The 14,921-nt window shown below is 42.4% G+C and overlaps 1 protein-coding gene across 1 annotated transcript; it reads left to right on the top strand.

The window, feature by feature from the left end:
• Window positions 1-1,367: 1,367 nt before the first annotated feature.
• Window positions 1,368-4,957, top strand: LOC112575809 (putative nuclease HARBI1). Its single transcript, XM_025257836.1, has 4 exons — window positions 1,368-2,225; window positions 2,757-2,872; window positions 4,114-4,454; window positions 4,771-4,957. The coding sequence occupies exons 1-4, from the start codon at window positions 1,889-1,891 to the stop codon at window positions 4,955-4,957; spliced, it is 981 nt and encodes a 326-aa protein (XP_025113621.1). The 5' UTR covers window positions 1,368-1,888.
• The last annotated feature ends 9,964 nt before the right edge of the window (window positions 4,958-14,921 follow it).

The following is a 14,921-nucleotide window of genomic DNA, read 5'->3' as shown; positions in this document are numbered from 1 at the left end:
TTGCCAAGTCCCTGTCCTGACCTGAAAATGGCTTCACGAAGAGTTCATGGAATTTTAGGTCTGAAGATCTCACATCGAACTGAAAGTCTTCCTTGAGAATATGCCAAATAGAGACAATGGTCGACTGAAAACCATAGAGAATGTGTGTGATGTTTCAGTGTTTCATACACACGTACTTTCAGTGTTTCCAGACCACACAAAGCAAAGGATGGTTAGATCGCCATTTGCTGGGGATGAGCAGGTCAAAGAACAATAATTACATAAATATGTTGTCAAGGCATTTTTCAGACATCCCTCCCCCCCCCACACACACACAAACAGGGAAATTTTCTCTACGTGAATTGGACGTCAGTCACGCGATCTACGTGATGAGAATAGCATATAGCAGGGAATGTTTAGCAAACTATAGCCGGTCAGCAGGCCGGTGCTTTGAGGTTTCGTCGTATAAATCCTGAATTATTGGACAAGAAATGGAAATTCCCACCAACAATAAAAACGTAATCTAAACGTAATATGCATAGTTTGAAAATAATGGCAATAATTCAGAGGTTTTGAGAGCAGCCCGCAAGATAGAAAAGTGATTTCGAGTCTTTGCATGATTTATTAAGGAGGATCTAATGGTGGGAGGCTCAGGGACGGTTCTGTGCCAAATTTGGTGTTGGCTCACCGAGACCACCTGCCACACTTAGGGTTTGACCCGAGGCTGGGCCAAGTGTTTACTTGCTGAAGGAGCTGCTCTCTCCGGGGCATCCTCACCAGCTTGTCTTGGGCCTCAAGCGGCATCCTGGCTTTGACACTCACTCCGTGTCTGGAATCTTCTAATGACCGGTCTCCCTTCTTTCCTGCGGAAGCGGGTAATTTTAGAAACACGTTAATTCCAGTTTGGGGTTTAATTTGGTTGTCAGCAGCAACCCACTCATTTGAAAATTAGACCGCAGTCGCGGTGACGGCAATGTAACAACTGTTGTTATACATGCTCAATAATACAAATCATATCAAACAGTGTGTTTGTGTGTGTGAACGCGTGAGAGAATGAATGGGTCTTGAGTGTATATCCACTGAATATATATATTTAGGTTTTGGGGGGCAAAGATAATATTTCTTTATTATGTGTCTGGAAGGAGAGGGTTAATTAAAGCCTCTCAACATTTGCTTAGTTGATACCAGCGGAAAACAAACAAACAAACCAACCAACCAACCAACCAACCAACCAACCAACCAACCAACCAACCAACCAACCAAACCAACCAACCAACCAACCAACCAACCAACCAACCAACCAACCAACCAACCAACCAACCAACCAACCAACCAACAAACCAACCAACCAACCAACCAAACAAACAAACAAACAAATGCTCCATATCTTTACTCCCGAGCATCTAAGAAAGAAGAAGCCAGAGCTGAGTGAGAGTGAGAGAGGGAGCAGGAGTGAAGGGTGAAGGTAGGGGTCACGTGTTCTCTTGCAGTGCCTATCTTTCCTTCACTCCCCTTGTTCCTGTCTCTTGCGTGTGCTTAATGATGTGGGAGAAATCCTCTTGGAAGCAATCATTTCCCTTTCTTTCCCCCTTCGACCATTAGACGGCATCGACCAGCCCTGGGCCACGTGACGCCTTACCTAATCCTTCCGCTTGCCTCCTCCTCCTGTCGCGAGTTACCGTCACTAAGCGGAAATAGAGGTCAGGTCAGCTGGGCTCGTCGTACTTCCGGTTGAACGTGTTTTAGTTAGGCCTGTGCTTAAGGCCTATTCCCACGCTGCAATGTTTCTTGTACAAGAACTTGCGCATAGACAGCTTTGCGCAATGCGTCCTATTCCCACGTAGCAAGGCCACACAAGTGTCTTGCGAACTGACGTCATCCGCACACTGCATTGTGGGAAGTTAACAATATGGCAGGCTACATCGAAGACGAGATACTTTTCGAAGCAACTGTGGCGACTCTAGTTATTTTACATGAAGAGGAGAGAGAGAAGAAGAAAGAAAAAAAGATGTGGGTGAGGGAGTGGGTAGCTCGAAGGAGCCGATTCGGAGCTTATTCGTGTCTGCTTAAAGAAATATCGTCAGAAGATTCACGGGAGTGCAGACGCTTTTTGCGCATGTCGTCTGCCACATTTTATGATCTGCTTCATTTAATCGAGCCTGCAATTCGCAGACAAGACACTGTCATGAGACAGTGCATACAAGCAGAAGAAAGACTGGCAGTGACCCTGCGTTACCTTGGTTCAGGTATGCATTTTTTTTTTTTTTTTTTTTGCTGCTTGGGTTGGTGACGAGAATGTTTAGTTATAAGTTATGTACAGAAGGGTAGAAAGTGTGGAAAACTAAATGCTTATCTCAGATATAGCAGTAACAAGAACCTTAGAAGGAAGCACACTTAGCAGTAACAGTTCAAAGAAATGAAAATATAAGAGACGAGAAAGGATAAGCTTAAACGGGAAATGGTGGGGTGGCAATTATAGCAGTTGCTGTGAATATTCACATTTATTATACCACTTTAGTGCATTGTTTTTTACAACTTGTCTTTGTGGTGGTGATCTTGATTGATCGATATAGCATTTTAATTTGGCAAAATGCTTCAGTGAATAAAAATCATAAAGAAACAAAAGTGCAGAATTCATCACTATTGATTGTTTATAGTAGTTGCTATATAATTTGTTATTGCCAAGTGTTCAGTTTTAACTGCCAAGATGTTGTGTGGGATCACACTTTTGTGAATGCATTACAGAGGAACAGACAAGATCTGATTTTTTTTTTCAGGCAATTCATTTGCTGACCTAGCATTCCTTTTCCGGATTCCAGGCAACACCATCCACAAAATTGTGATGGATACGTGTGCAGCATTGTACAGGATTCTTCGAGTGGATTTTTTAAAGGTACACTGCTGATAAAGCTTAGAAAATATGGATGTACATCATTAGGGTCGATGAATGATTGCGGTGTTATTATATTGGAACCTCATTGTCAGTCAGATTTGTTGATAAATGTGTAATCAAATCAAAAAGACTTTATTGTCTGTCGAGGAGACCCAGGACAGAAATTTGTCTTCGCTCACAAGGGCAGGCATACATACTCATACAGACATTTAACACACAGTTAGGAGTAAAAAAGTGTAGATTGCACCAGTCCATCAAGCAGTTTATGTTTATCCTAACAACAAACCTTGGGTGACCAAGGCCTAAAAGCAGTGCTTTACAAAAAGAAACGTGTTTTTTCACGGTTCTGCCCACGACAGAAAATTTGTACATAGAGAGGTCCGTGATGCTATCCGTTGGTTCAAGGTGAAACACAAGTCCAAAATAGAGTCTCAGTTGCTACAGGTAACATCCGAGTAGCTTGGCAGGGACTCTGTGTGTGTCTCTTTGACACAGACATCAGGCTAAGTAGACAATCAGTATTATATTATTCAATTCCAAGTTATCAGTAAATAAACACAAAAATGAGTTTCCATTATAAATGACTCATGCTGGTATGTTGCGGAACAATACATAATGGCTGAAGACAAGTTGGGATACTTGATGTTTATTTTTCTAATGAAGTGGTATTCTGTAATTTCTTTCTAATCTCATGCATCATTATAAATACATCCGATTGCATTTGATCTCGAATGTCGTCAGGAAAGTTTTCCGTTGTACGAGCTACCATTTGGTAAAACAACTCATTCGGGGTAGCCTGTCTTGGCTCCGCCATTGCTTTCTCCATGAACTTCTCCCTGGACGTATGCAGTTGTTCTAGAAGCTCCACAGCCCGTGAAGCTGGCTTGGTGGTGTCTAATTTGTCTACCTTCCTCTTCTTTCTTGCACAGTCTGGTACCTTTGGTGGTGGTGTTTGCTCGTACACACTGGGTGAGGTTGGGGCAGCAGTTGCTTCAGCTGTTTCTCCTGAGCTGGCCCCCACAGAAGTGAGGAGAACTCTGATATCTCCTGTCTCCTCTTCTGGAACAAGGGGTTTTTCTGAGGATTCCGAGGAGTTTGTTGATGCCAAACTCTGGAAATTAGATAAAATACTCATGAAATAAATTTCAATAAATCTTGTTTATGCTTTGTACATGCAAATATGCTATAGATAGATGCACATGTATATTATACTGCTAAAATGTGATGTTTTGTTGTTGCAGGTTCCAAGTACTGAGGCAGAATGGCAACAAATTTCACTAGAATTTGCACAGCGATGGAATCTACCAAACTGCATTGGAGCCATAGATGGCAAGCATGTTGCCATTCGGTCCCCTGGTGGGTCAACACACTATAATTATTTAAAGTTCCACAGCATCATTCTTCTGGCAGTTGTAGATGCAAAATATAGATTTCTGTATTTTAACGTGGGAGCAAATGGCAGGGCAGGTGATGCTGGTGTTTTCAGAGACAGTACTCTAGCTGCTGCTCTTGAGAACAACACTCTTAATATTCCAACACCAGTGCCTCTCCCAGGCCGTGTTACACCTGTCCATATTTTATTGTAGGGGACGATGCCTTTCCCTTAAACATATTTACTAAAGCCATTCCCATTCAGAAGAGTCATTCAGAACCTACAAGATGCTGAGGAGGAGATGGAGAGGAGGCGACAGCGAATTTTTTGACTATAGATTGTCGAGAGCGAGAAGAATTGTAGAAAACGTGTTTGGCATTCTGGCGGCACGCTTTGGTGTTTTACAGAAACCAATGGCCCATAGCCCGGAACGGGCCACAACAGTAACACTAGCATGTATTGCACTCCACAACTTCTTAAGATCTAAAGTGGACCAAGAGTTTGTGCCACCCTGTTTCATTGACAGGGAAGACACTGAAAGCCATAGATTAATTGAGGGAGACTGGCGCCAGAATCCACATCAGCTGCAGCCCCTTAACAATGCGGCAGTCAACAGGTCTTCCACTGATGCCAGACTTGTGCGCGAGGAAGTGAAAAATTACGTGAATGAGGAGGGCACCGTGCCATGGCAAAGTCATATTGTATTTGGTTAAGATTTGAGTAAGTATATGAGCATGATGCTTGAACGATTTGAAATTGATAAATGTATAGTATTTCAATGTTGCCCTTGTATCCGATACAATCATTGGACAGCAGAACCAGTTGAACATTCTTTTTCAGTGCTCACAGTCTTTAAATCTTACTGTTAATCTTGATAAATCAAATGTCTTGATTTTTTGAAATGCTGGTTTTATATGTGGTTAAGAAAAATGGTTATGTGGTAATTCTTTTTTTAAAATTGTGAATGTATACAAATACTTGAGTATAGTTTTCTCCACAAGTTGTATTTTTACACATGCATTAGAAGATATTGCTGAAAAAGCAAAGAGGGAGTTATATGTATTCTCAAACTGTTATGGTACATTGGTGATACTTCACCTAACCTGTTTTTCAAACTTTTTGATGCACAGGTCAGTCAATACTTTTATATGGCTCTGAAATATGGGGTCTGTGTACCAGTAATGATAGCATGGAGAAGGTTCACACCTTCAAAAGGTTATAAACTGAAACTGTTCCTACAAATCCTGAAGCAGAGACTGATAAACTGTCACCACCAACAGTGGCATAATGCTATTCAAAGCATTTCAAGATATTTCCCATACAATACATTCAAGACTCCTATTATTTTAAGCAGCTATCTTGTCTGGTTGAAACACAGAGGCATAAAAAGATACCTTCATAAAATTTAGAATGGGTATAACTGTACTTAAATGCCATCAGCAGCGTTATTTTTTAACTCAATCAGAATGTTTGAACTGCCCCTTTTGCCCTGACATAGTTGAAACTGAACAGCACTTTCTCCTTACATGCCCTAAATATATGGACCTTCGTAAACTTTTCATCTCTAAAAAATATTCCAAGCACCCTTCCCTTTTCCATTTCAGATAATAGATTGAAAACTGCACATCTTGCCTCTTTTGTTTATAATGCATTGGAAATAAGAAAAACTGTGACTTAGACCAAAGATATGTTACTGTTAGTTGGTTATATGTTGTCTTGTGACTAAAAATAATTTGATGAGTATATATTTGTACTTGCATATTTATACAACTGTATGATGTATGGTTAAATGACAATGCATATCTTTACTTGCACATGAGCATGTTGTGCTTACCTATAATTATATTACTATTGATATATATCTTTGATGGTTATGCACCCCCCTTGAAAAGGGCTGATGGCCTATTCAGTAAACTGATTCTGATTGAAAATCAAAAAATATTTAACTATTAAATGAATGATGGAGATGCATACTGCAGCATTCTGTTATTTTTCTTTGTGTGCATTCTGTGTCGAGAAACCATAATGCATTCTTTTGAGATAACCATGTGTGTCTGATCTGTGATCGACATATTATCTTGATTATTTTTCACCTGTAACCTTTCCCATCTTAAAATTACCCATTGGGACTAATAAAGTTGGTCCTTATCATTATGTTAAACAAATAATCAAATTTTATCAAACAAGGATATTGGTAGATATCTTAAAGCATTTAAAAAGTTGTACTGACACTTTCGTGTTGTAAAATAATGTGAAAACAATTTGACAATTAAACAACTAGAGCTGAAATATTGCAGATTTGATAAAAATAATTTGAAAATAAATGTTAAGACTATCACACAGAGGCTATTGCCAGTTTGAAAATATAGATATTAGCGGTTAACTCAAAGTGCTTACCAGGTTGTCTTGACCCTTTTTTGTTTTTATAAAGGGTCTCAGAAAATTTAGCGCTTTCCAAAAACGCCATGTAGGCTCTGCCACATCAAGTGCAGACGCCCCGCTTTTACAGCGGCCGTTGTATGCACACAGCTGTTGCAGAAAAGACGTTCTTAGTGAACGCATTTTCTGCTTCACATCGTTTTCTGAAATTAGGCAAACATTAGACTTTAATATCCTAAATCTTATTAATACAAAAGCTAATCAACAAAGATTATGAAAGCTGCTCATTTATCATGTAGAGTGTTTTGTGATGAAGCAACTCTATCATCGTGAGAAAAATTGTTTTCTTATGTTTCTATGGCGAAATTCTCAGTATTTCTGGTATGGCATATCATTACACTTATTTATTTCATATAAGCCATCACTAGCATCAGCAGCACACATCTTGATTCATGCATTCTTTAACAGTGTTTTAATCACTGAATCGCTAAACAGTACAAAATCATTCTTTAACAATGTTTTAATCACTAGATCTAAACAGTACACAATCATCGAAGCAAAGATAAGAAAATTGTTACCAGTTATCCCGTTGCCCATAGCACGGGCAATGTCTGTGAAGGCATTTTTGGCCTTATACCTGTTCGTGTAGTCTGGGTCTCCAGTGTCGAACAGACACGGATAATTTTCCCACATCGCAATCATCTTCAGGCAGTTCTCGTCCGACCACATGGCTATTGTTGATGTGAAAAGGGAGCCTACTGTGTTCAAGAGTGGAAAGGGAGCCTACTGTGTTCAAGCATTCCGATTGGCTACAGCTCTACAAAGTAGGTCGTCCTTGCTGGAAAATAGAAACGCGTTCTATATCTTGCAATCCAGCGGCAAGGCCTCTCTGCGTGCCGTGTGCACAACTCGACAAGGCTTTGCGGGGGCTGCAAACCCCGCAAAGTGCCCAACATTGCAGCGTGGGAATAGGCCTTTACGTCGGTGGGTTTGCGACTGGAGACAAAGAGCGTGTGACGGAGACAGGACTGACAGCTTCCCGTGGAGCATCTTTAGTGATGAGGTGGAATAAACAGCGGCAGTGGCGGCGCGGAGGGACCATCACCGACGACAGGTCGATAAGTCTGCCTGTTGCTACTGCACCGGACGGGATGTTGAGGTGACAACAAAGAAGGAGTGCAATACCACGGAATGCAATAACATTCTCATCAACAGTCATTACTCCTGTTAGTCGGACTGCTTCTAGAAATCTCTGGTCTTCTCTTTATGGATCGTCACAAATTAAGCTTTACGCTGTAAAAATCCAGTAATAAATAAATAAATTGCAATGACCCCATTCGGACTGCCATGACCCACACTAAACATCACGGCCACGAGGAAGGGTCTTTGCTCACCGAGCATCCAACCACCTTGTCAGGTTCATTGTTGTCTTGTGTACCATCGCAGTCTGCTACACACCTACGTCATTTTGTTATGTCGTCATCTTATTTTGACGTCACATCACCTTTTGACGTTTGTGAAGCGCCTTGAGCTTATCTCGAGAACAGGAGATGGCGCTATAGAAACTTAGAAACTACCTTCTATTATTATTATTATTATTATTATTATTATTATTATTATTATTATTATTATTATTATTATTATTATTATTATTATTATTATTATTATTATTATTATTATTATTATTATTATTATTATTTGGGAAAAGCAGAATAATAAACAAGTGCAGTAAGAGGAGAAGTAGGTAGACAAGCGACTGCATCATTCTCTCATCACACGGGCCTGGGTGAGAAGATCGTGCGCCAGTTGTTTGCCCTTGGCTTACCGAGGGCGCGGCCTGACGCCTTCTGTTCCTGCCTCTTCGATCTGTTTTGGTACATGTCTGTCTGTCTGTCTGTCTGTCTGTCTGTCTGTCTGTCTGTCTGTCTGTCTGTCTGTCTGTCTGTCTGTCTGTCTGTCTGTCTGTCTGTCTGTCTGTCTGTCTGTCTGTCTGTCTGTCTGTCTGTCTGTCTGTCTGTCTGTCTGTCTGTCTGTCTGTCTGTCTGTCTGTCTGTCTGTCTGGCTGGCTGGCTGGCTGGCTGGCTGGCTGGCTGGCTGGCCTGGCCTGGCTCGGTTGGTAAGATGAGCCTCTAAGTTGACTCTTAATAGCCATTAAGTCTGGCTGGAGGAAGCGAGTACTGAGATAAGGACCATTGCAGACGGCAGACGACATTTGTGGGAGGTAGTTTGGCCAATGAAAGCTGCTTGATGACGACGACGACGACGACGACGATGATGATGATGATGATGATGGAAAGAAAATGTCATAACTGAAGTTCATATACGAAAACGAGGCCCAGTGATGTAGTTGACCGACATTTGAACTGTTAACGGTAAAGATGCCTCGTGTTAGAACGAGAGAACAGGAGGTCACGTGGGTAAGGGGCCGAATCTGGGAACTAGTAGCTGTTTCGAGACAGGATGTTTCATTCTTCACGCTGCTATAAACAATTCACAACAATAACACGCTGTTGTAAGCAATAAAGACCAACTTTATGCTCATTTAAACAATTGAGGGCAAGAGTGCCCGAGTGAAGATCCCCCGAGTACAAATGTGAGTGGTGTACATGTACCCGAGTACAAATGTGAGTGGTGTACATGTACCCGAGTACACACATGCGTATTTTACAAGTACAGCTACACATTGGTCTGTTGCGACTAAGAGTTACGATGAATTCGTGTTGTTATGTTCCTCCTTAACGGCATTTACTGTGCTTTTTTCGCCACCATGAAAGTTGTGGCAAATGCTTGGTTACAAGGCTACCCACATGCAATGCCTTTAAGATATTGTATACGAGGCTTCATACCCGACACCCTAATTGACAACCGTTCACATTCTCTTACGTAACAGCCGGCGTTTGATATCGAGAGAACTCGCCCGGGGAGAAATTATTTCTCTCCACCAGGAGTTACTGACTTTTTTAGCCGGTGTAAACAGCTACTGTGGCGTTTGAAACAGTACTTGGCACTGTACAGTGCAGCATGGGGCTTCATGACACTGTCCATGCCACAGAACATAACATTATAATGGTATGATAAATGATTTAAATAAATGATATGACACGGGGCTTGTGTATGGGACCGTACACTGTACAGTCCGTGACGTCACACATGGGACTGTACACGAGACTGTTCATGGGACTGTACATGATGTACACGATGTATGTGCACCTGTACCCGACACACCACATCAAGCAGGATCAGGTGAAACTAAAGCTGGAGGAGCTGTCTCCCCCACGCGCCCTCCGTGGCAGCTGCACAGTCGAAGGTTGATGGGAAAATCGTTGTCATCAAGCCTGTTGTCACGATGACGCCTGAGAAGCAAAGCTGTCATTAATGTGTTTTTTACTCCAGGATCCAGTTAGCGGTTATAAAACCTATAAGGTCACTTCCTGTCATTTATACCTTAGTTGTGACTAAATTTGTACTAACTATACCTGTCTCTCTCACCTTTGTTTTCCTTCCAAGCAGATATTTTATAAGTCATGCTTGATCTACATAAAAATAGGAAATAACAACGCGAGCACATCGAATCTTATTTCTCTTTTTTTTAGTCTTTTTTTTTTACTTTTCTGTTTGTTTCTTTCTTTCTTTTCATTTTTGTAAATTGTTAATTTTATTCATTAATACGATTCTCTTATTTTCTTGCTGTTGGAGCTGGTTACTGAGAGCTCCATATATCTTATCAGATCCTTACTTAAATTTTAAAAAGTTTGGCAAGTGTGGTGAGCTCTATAGAACGGAAATAACCACAGAACCGGAAGCTTGGTGTCTGTCCATCTGTATCTTAACGGTTGGTTGCAGCTGTCATATCCTTGCCCTGACCACCGGCCAAATGCTTTTAGGACTCTCATTGCCTGACAGGACAACAATAACTTGTCTTATAGAAAGTCTGAGGAAGATGTACATTGCACTGGTCTTCTTTTGAACATTTTCTTACAGTTAATAGGAATGTTGATGTCATGTTGTTAAGTCTTTCAGTAAACTGTCTATCTATCTATCTATTCCTCTTTGTGCATCAGGTTGCACATAAGGCCTCAACCAGAGTCCGCCACCGATGTCGATCGGCTGAAACACGCTCTAGGTGACCCCATGTCCAGCCCTTTCCTTTCATCTCCCTTTCCACTGTTCTTCTCCAAGTTTCCTTTGGGCGGCCTCGTTTTCTTCGGCCGTCTGGAGTCCATCGTAGGGCGACTCTGGAAAGGTCTGCTGTCTGCTGGCGGAGCACATGTCCAATCCATCGCCAACGCCTTCGTTGAACCTGCGTGGTGATGGGTTTCAGTTCTTCGGTGGAGTTCTTCGTTGGTGATGGTGTTTGGCCAAAAGATGTTAAGTATGCGCCTGAGGCATCTGTTTTGGAAGACGTCAAGCTTGTTACTGATGGTTTTGGTCATCTTCCAAGATTCTGATCCGTAAAGGAGGGTGCTGATCACATTTGACTTGAAGATTCTCAGCTTGATCTTCTGGCTGATGTTTTTTGCCTTCATGTGCTCCTGAGTGAGGCAAAGGCCTGACTGGCTTTCGCCAGTCGGGCTCGAATCTCTACCTCCGCATCCCAGTGTTTGACATTTTGGACCCAAGATAGGTGAAACTGTCAACTTCCTCAATCTCTTCTCCATTTAGTTTGATGCTGTCTTGGACTCTGGCGTTCACTCTCATACTGTTAGTCTTTTTTGTGCTGACCTTCAAGCCAAGGTTTCCAGCTGTTTCTGAGAAGGCCTTTGTTTTTTCCTGCATGTCTTGGTGGCGGTGTGACAGCAGGGCAATGTCATCAGCAAAGTCCAAGTCTTCCAGCGTTGTTGTTGCTGTCATAGTCATGGTCCATCTGAGCCCTCTCCTCTCGCTGTCGGTGGAAGTCTTCATGATCCAGTCCATGGCCAGGATGAAGAGGAACGGCGACAGAATGCAGCCCTGCTTCACCCCGGTACTGACGTTGAAGGGGTCTGTGAGCTCCGTGTCACAGACAACCTGGGATTTGAAGTCGCTGTACAGCATTGCAATGACCTGAACAAGTTTTGCAGGGACTCCGTAATGCCTCAGGATCTTACATAAGGACTCGCGGTGGATGCTGTCAAAAGCCTTCTCCAGGTCGATGAAATTGATGTACAGCGGTGTGTTCCATTCGTTGCTCTGCTCCAGAATCTGTCGCAGAATGAAGATGTGTTCGGAGCAGGATCGCCCAGGGCGAAATCCTGCTTGCTGTGGTCGGAGGTCTTTCTCAAGAGCTGCCGTCAGTCTTGACAAAACAATCTTGCTGAAGACTTGCTGGTGAGGGAAAGAAGTGTTATGCCCCTCCAATTATTGCAGTCTCCAAGATCTCCTTTCTTGGGTAACTTGAAGATGAGCCCTGTCTTCCACGCAACAGGGACCTGCCCTGATTCCCAAATTTGCCTGAAGATTTCAGTCAGCTTGGGAGCTGTCACATTCACGTCTGCTTTCAACATCTCTGCTGTTATTCCATCTGTCAGGCAGTTAACAAATTCTGAACTCGAATCCCCATTTTCTGCTTTACGATGTTGCTATTATCAATAACGGTTTCAAGAGGTTTCCAGTGTGATGTCCTCATACACGATGACCTGGACTTTGCCTGGGACGTCCCGAGCATCGTGTGCCTCCAACATCCGATGTGAGGAATGTTGATGTCGGCGTTTTAGACAGGTATCTCTGTGGGTCGCTACAAACCCGGCTCTAGAACCTTCGACTGCCAGTCCTCTTCCGACCATTATCTGATACGTGTAAGGAAATACCAAAGTGCATGGAAGGCTGGAGCAGGAAAGACAGAGGAAGGCTGTAATGGCAGAAGGAGGATAGGCCAGACCGTGAGATCCTTTAATTTGTGATCAGATTTACAGCTCGGCACGTGGCAGCCATTGATCCCTGGCGACGGCGCCGTCGCAGCATCAGCAGCAACAGCAGCAGCAGGCAACGGGCGTTAAGGTTAGCGGAGGGGGAGAGCACTTTGCGTGTCGGGATCGACAGGACACCGAGACAAGGGAAAGAATCTAATTAGGTTCCGGTCGTGGCGGCTGTTAAGTCTATCTGACGCACATAATGAATGAGGTTCTGTGTTTTTACTGTGATCAGATGAGGCAACGAGGAGCCGGAAAAAACTGAAGGGAAATAAAAATATCAAAGGAGGAGGGTGTGGCATTCTGATGGAAAAATAACCTTTTATTACGATACAAACTTTAACCCTGTAAAACTAAATAAAGTCTGTGTGTAGGCGTGTGCGTGTTCTGTAAGTCAGGAATTAGACATTAGGTTAGTTTATAAGGTCGCTCTGAATCATGGGATCGTCCTATGTAAGCCACGTCACGAGCAGTGGCTTTGGTGACGAGGGTGCAGCTGACTGGTCTCAGATCCTCAGAGGATCTGGAAGTAAGGCGATGGAAGGAAGACCGATGTTCCAAACTTCAAGACATCCTGCACGGTGCTCACCTGATGCAACATCTACAGCGATGTTGTGGTGGTGGGCGCTTCTGGCATTAGCATCAACAGTGAGAGGTGTTACTGTCTGAATAAAGTCTGATCACCCTCGTACTTTGTCCCTTAAAGACCACCACTTGCTCACCACTTCAACGATCGCAATTTTTTTAAATACTGAAGAAACGGGAATTTCGGAATGCTGAAATAGTCAGAAAATGTTAGTGTCAAGAAAAGCAATGTGGACCAATGGAACCCAAGAGATTTCGTTTTTATTTTCGTCTCTCCTTCAACTCCCGTTAAGACTCACCAATATTTGCTTCCGAACGTTGACCTCCTGACCTCACCGCAGGTCACATACATCCACTTGGCCTCCTGCCGTCGCTTACTCTCCCGGGGGCCATAAATTCGCTAGTTAGTGAACATCAGCGGTCTAATATTCACCTCAAACACCCCGATGGCATTTCTCAGATTATTGTGGTAGTGTCTCCATTCCTCCATCTTAATATAATCCACAGGTTTATTCGTGTGCCAGACAATCTCTTCTTTTTTCGTCTAATTTGTAAACTCCATTTTTATTTCAGTAGTTCTTTTGATGTCAAATATCTTGTGCAGTCGTCTTAACTTTTAACTGTGACTCTGAGCCTACATTAGTTTCTGGCAGTGTTTACAATTAGTTTCCAGTTGCATTGTCTAACTTACATTGTTTACAATTAGTTTCTGTTGCTTACAAGGTGATTAAATTCGTTTTCCGTTGTGTCCTTCCACTGTGGCGTTTCATGACCTGTATCTGTGGCAACACATTTACAATCAGAAAAATCTAGTTACCCTGGGTCACGCCTGCAACCCACAAAGGATAGAAAGAGTTAGAGACGGGAGAGCATGGATACAATGTAAATCACTCGTTAAGCTTGTAACAAGTCCATCTGAGCTCGTCACCATTCAGTTGCCATCGACAAAACGCGAGGCGAGCAGAGGACGACAGCTTCTCGTCCTCCCTGTCTTCATCTGGCTGCTGCATCAGGTTGATCACAATGATGGACAGTCGCCGGTGAAAGCTTGCGGATAATTTTTCATTGAGTCACCGAGCATTAGAGGCGCTCTAGAACTCTCTGGGGATCTCCTTTCTCTCTTCCTCTTTCTCTCTTCCTCTTTCTCTCTTTCTCTTTCTTTCTTTCTCTCTCTCTCTTACAAGTACGGGTCTAGTTTTGAATGGGGAAAGTCAATGAGCTGGAGATGTCAAGGGCTTTTGAAAGAATTGACAGAGTGATGGATTGCTTTGAAAAAAATTGCAAAATAATTTGTTTAAACTACCGAATCACATTAACTTTTGTGCACACACAAACGATATAGGATGAGATCCGACCTCAGAAAATTCCAAACTTTCAATTTAGATGAAGTTGTGATAACAGTGGAAGCATCAAGTGCTTCTTTTGTATGGAAGAGGGGAGACAGAAATGTTCTTCTTGATCTGTCTTAGCTATTGGGATTGATGAGAGGAACACATTGTCAAAGCACTTTATAGGGTAGTTGTACCACATTTTGTACTTTGTAATAGCAGATATCCATGCCATCATCATCACCACCATAGCCACAACAGCCTAAGAGTTGAGAATCAAACTTTTCTACATGACCCTCGGTGTCTCAATAAATAGTCATTGTCTTAATAATTAGTCAGTCTGAATAATTAGTCATTCATGAGGAACAATGTGCAAGGAGTAGATATGTTTAAGTACAGCTTGCAAGATGGTTATAAGTGCATTTATTTCTTAAAATTTCCAATGTATATATGAATTTATGTTTGGTTATAATGATGTATTATATTTTACCACTGTT

Source organism: Pomacea canaliculata, linkage group LG11, assembly GCF_003073045.1.
Source record: "Pomacea canaliculata isolate SZHN2017 linkage group LG11, ASM307304v1, whole genome shotgun sequence".
In the NCBI taxonomy this organism is placed as follows: domain Eukaryota; kingdom Metazoa; phylum Mollusca; class Gastropoda; order Architaenioglossa; family Ampullariidae; genus Pomacea; species Pomacea canaliculata.
The sequence above is the reverse complement of the archived record's forward strand: the minus strand, read 5'-3'. Positions and strand labels throughout refer to the sequence as shown.

What these genes read in the sequence shown, in the direction of transcription:
- LOC112575809 (XM_025257836.1), top strand. Translation starts at nt 1,889, where the DNA reads ATGGCAGGCTACATCGAAGACGAGATACTTTTCGAAGCAACTGTGGCG. An exon ending in CCTGCGTTACCTTGGTTCAG is followed by an intron (nt 2,226 to 2,756) that starts GTATGCATTTTT and finishes TTTTTTTTTCAG; the next exon opens with GCAATTCATTTGCTGACCTA. An exon ending in ACACCTGTCCATATTTTATT is followed by an intron (nt 4,455 to 4,770) that starts GTAGGGGACGAT and finishes TTTCATTGACAG; the next exon opens with GGAAGACACTGAAAGCCATA.